Here is a 1,071-nt window from a genome sequence, read left to right on the forward strand (position 1 = left end):
AAAAAAACTCCTCCAATGGAGGTGCTAGGGATGTAATCAGACTGCTATCTTTAGACTGCCAACATCTAAAAAAAAGTTATATTTAGCTAGTTATTATAACTAGCTGAACTTGATTGAACCATTGCATTGGCTGTGGTTCCACGGCTGGAAACATATCTATACTCAAATGCTTTTTGTAAGATGAACTAAAGCAAACTGAATAAACGTAACTAAAAATACACCTGACCAAATAACTTAACTTAAGTGTGTGGAAACACGGTCCTTTTTTTTGTGTGTACATCAGAATGATTTGCTACTTGCAGTTGCTAGTAACGCGCTATTTATTTAATTGCTAGCATGGTGATATTTATAATTTAGTGAGAAAAACATTCACATTTTTTAGATGATTTTTATGGGGTCTTCAAGTGAACTGTACCTTTTTATGCCCTTAACAAGCAGTGAAGCCCATGGCTGATGCATGCTAAGACACCAGCCACCATCTGAGATCTCCTGCAGCTCTTTGTCCTGCAGTCTGAGTTGGCGGCGCTCACTTTTTTGTGTATTACTTACAGTCTTGGATGAAGACTTACGCGAGGTGCCACTACCGGACACATCAACCCACTAACACAACAAAAACACCCATTAATAAACAGACATACACACAGAGCAACTCAAATACAAATGGCATTAACTTCCTTGCATTTAAGATTGACTTTTAATAAAAATATAAGGTCTTCAGAAGCAGCTTTGCACCCACCTCTGGTGCGGCCTGTACGATGTTGGGGTTGACGAGCTCTCTGAGGTGCGGTCCATCAGTGGAAACAGAATGTTTTGGTGTCTGGCCAAAAGAACCAGTGTTGATGGCCTTGACTGTCTCATCAAAACTTTCAAAATCAAAAAAATTATATTTATATCATGCCTTGTCAATCATGCATTGCAATTAAAATGCAATATCAACGCACTTCAACAGCCTCCACATGTATTATTTACCTTGACCCCTGAGCCTTAAGTTAAGGGTGTAGCGTCTGGACCAATCAAAAACACAATTTTTCATTTGATTTAACAAATCAATTATTCATTAGATTAACAAAT

At 38.0% G+C, this 1,071-nt stretch overlaps 1 protein-coding gene across 1 annotated transcript in view; it reads right to left on the reverse strand.

The window, feature by feature from the left end:
- trip4 (thyroid hormone receptor interactor 4) overlaps positions 1-1,071 on the reverse strand; it is a 72,200-nt gene that overhangs the window by 61,501 nt on the left and 9,628 nt on the right. Inside the window, exons 8-9 of the mRNA XM_016483983.1 lie at positions 737-863; positions 416-600 (exon numbers count right to left, since the gene is read on the reverse strand). Coding sequence (XP_016339469.1) covers positions 416-600; positions 737-863 — 312 coding nt within the window. The remainder of the gene's footprint in view (positions 1-415; positions 601-736; positions 864-1,071) is intronic.

Source organism: Sinocyclocheilus anshuiensis, unplaced genomic scaffold (assembly GCF_001515605.1).
Source record: "Sinocyclocheilus anshuiensis isolate Anshui unplaced genomic scaffold, SAMN03320099.WGS_v1.1 scaffold773, whole genome shotgun sequence".
Lineage (NCBI taxonomy): Eukaryota > Metazoa > Chordata > Actinopteri > Cypriniformes > Cyprinidae > Sinocyclocheilus > Sinocyclocheilus anshuiensis.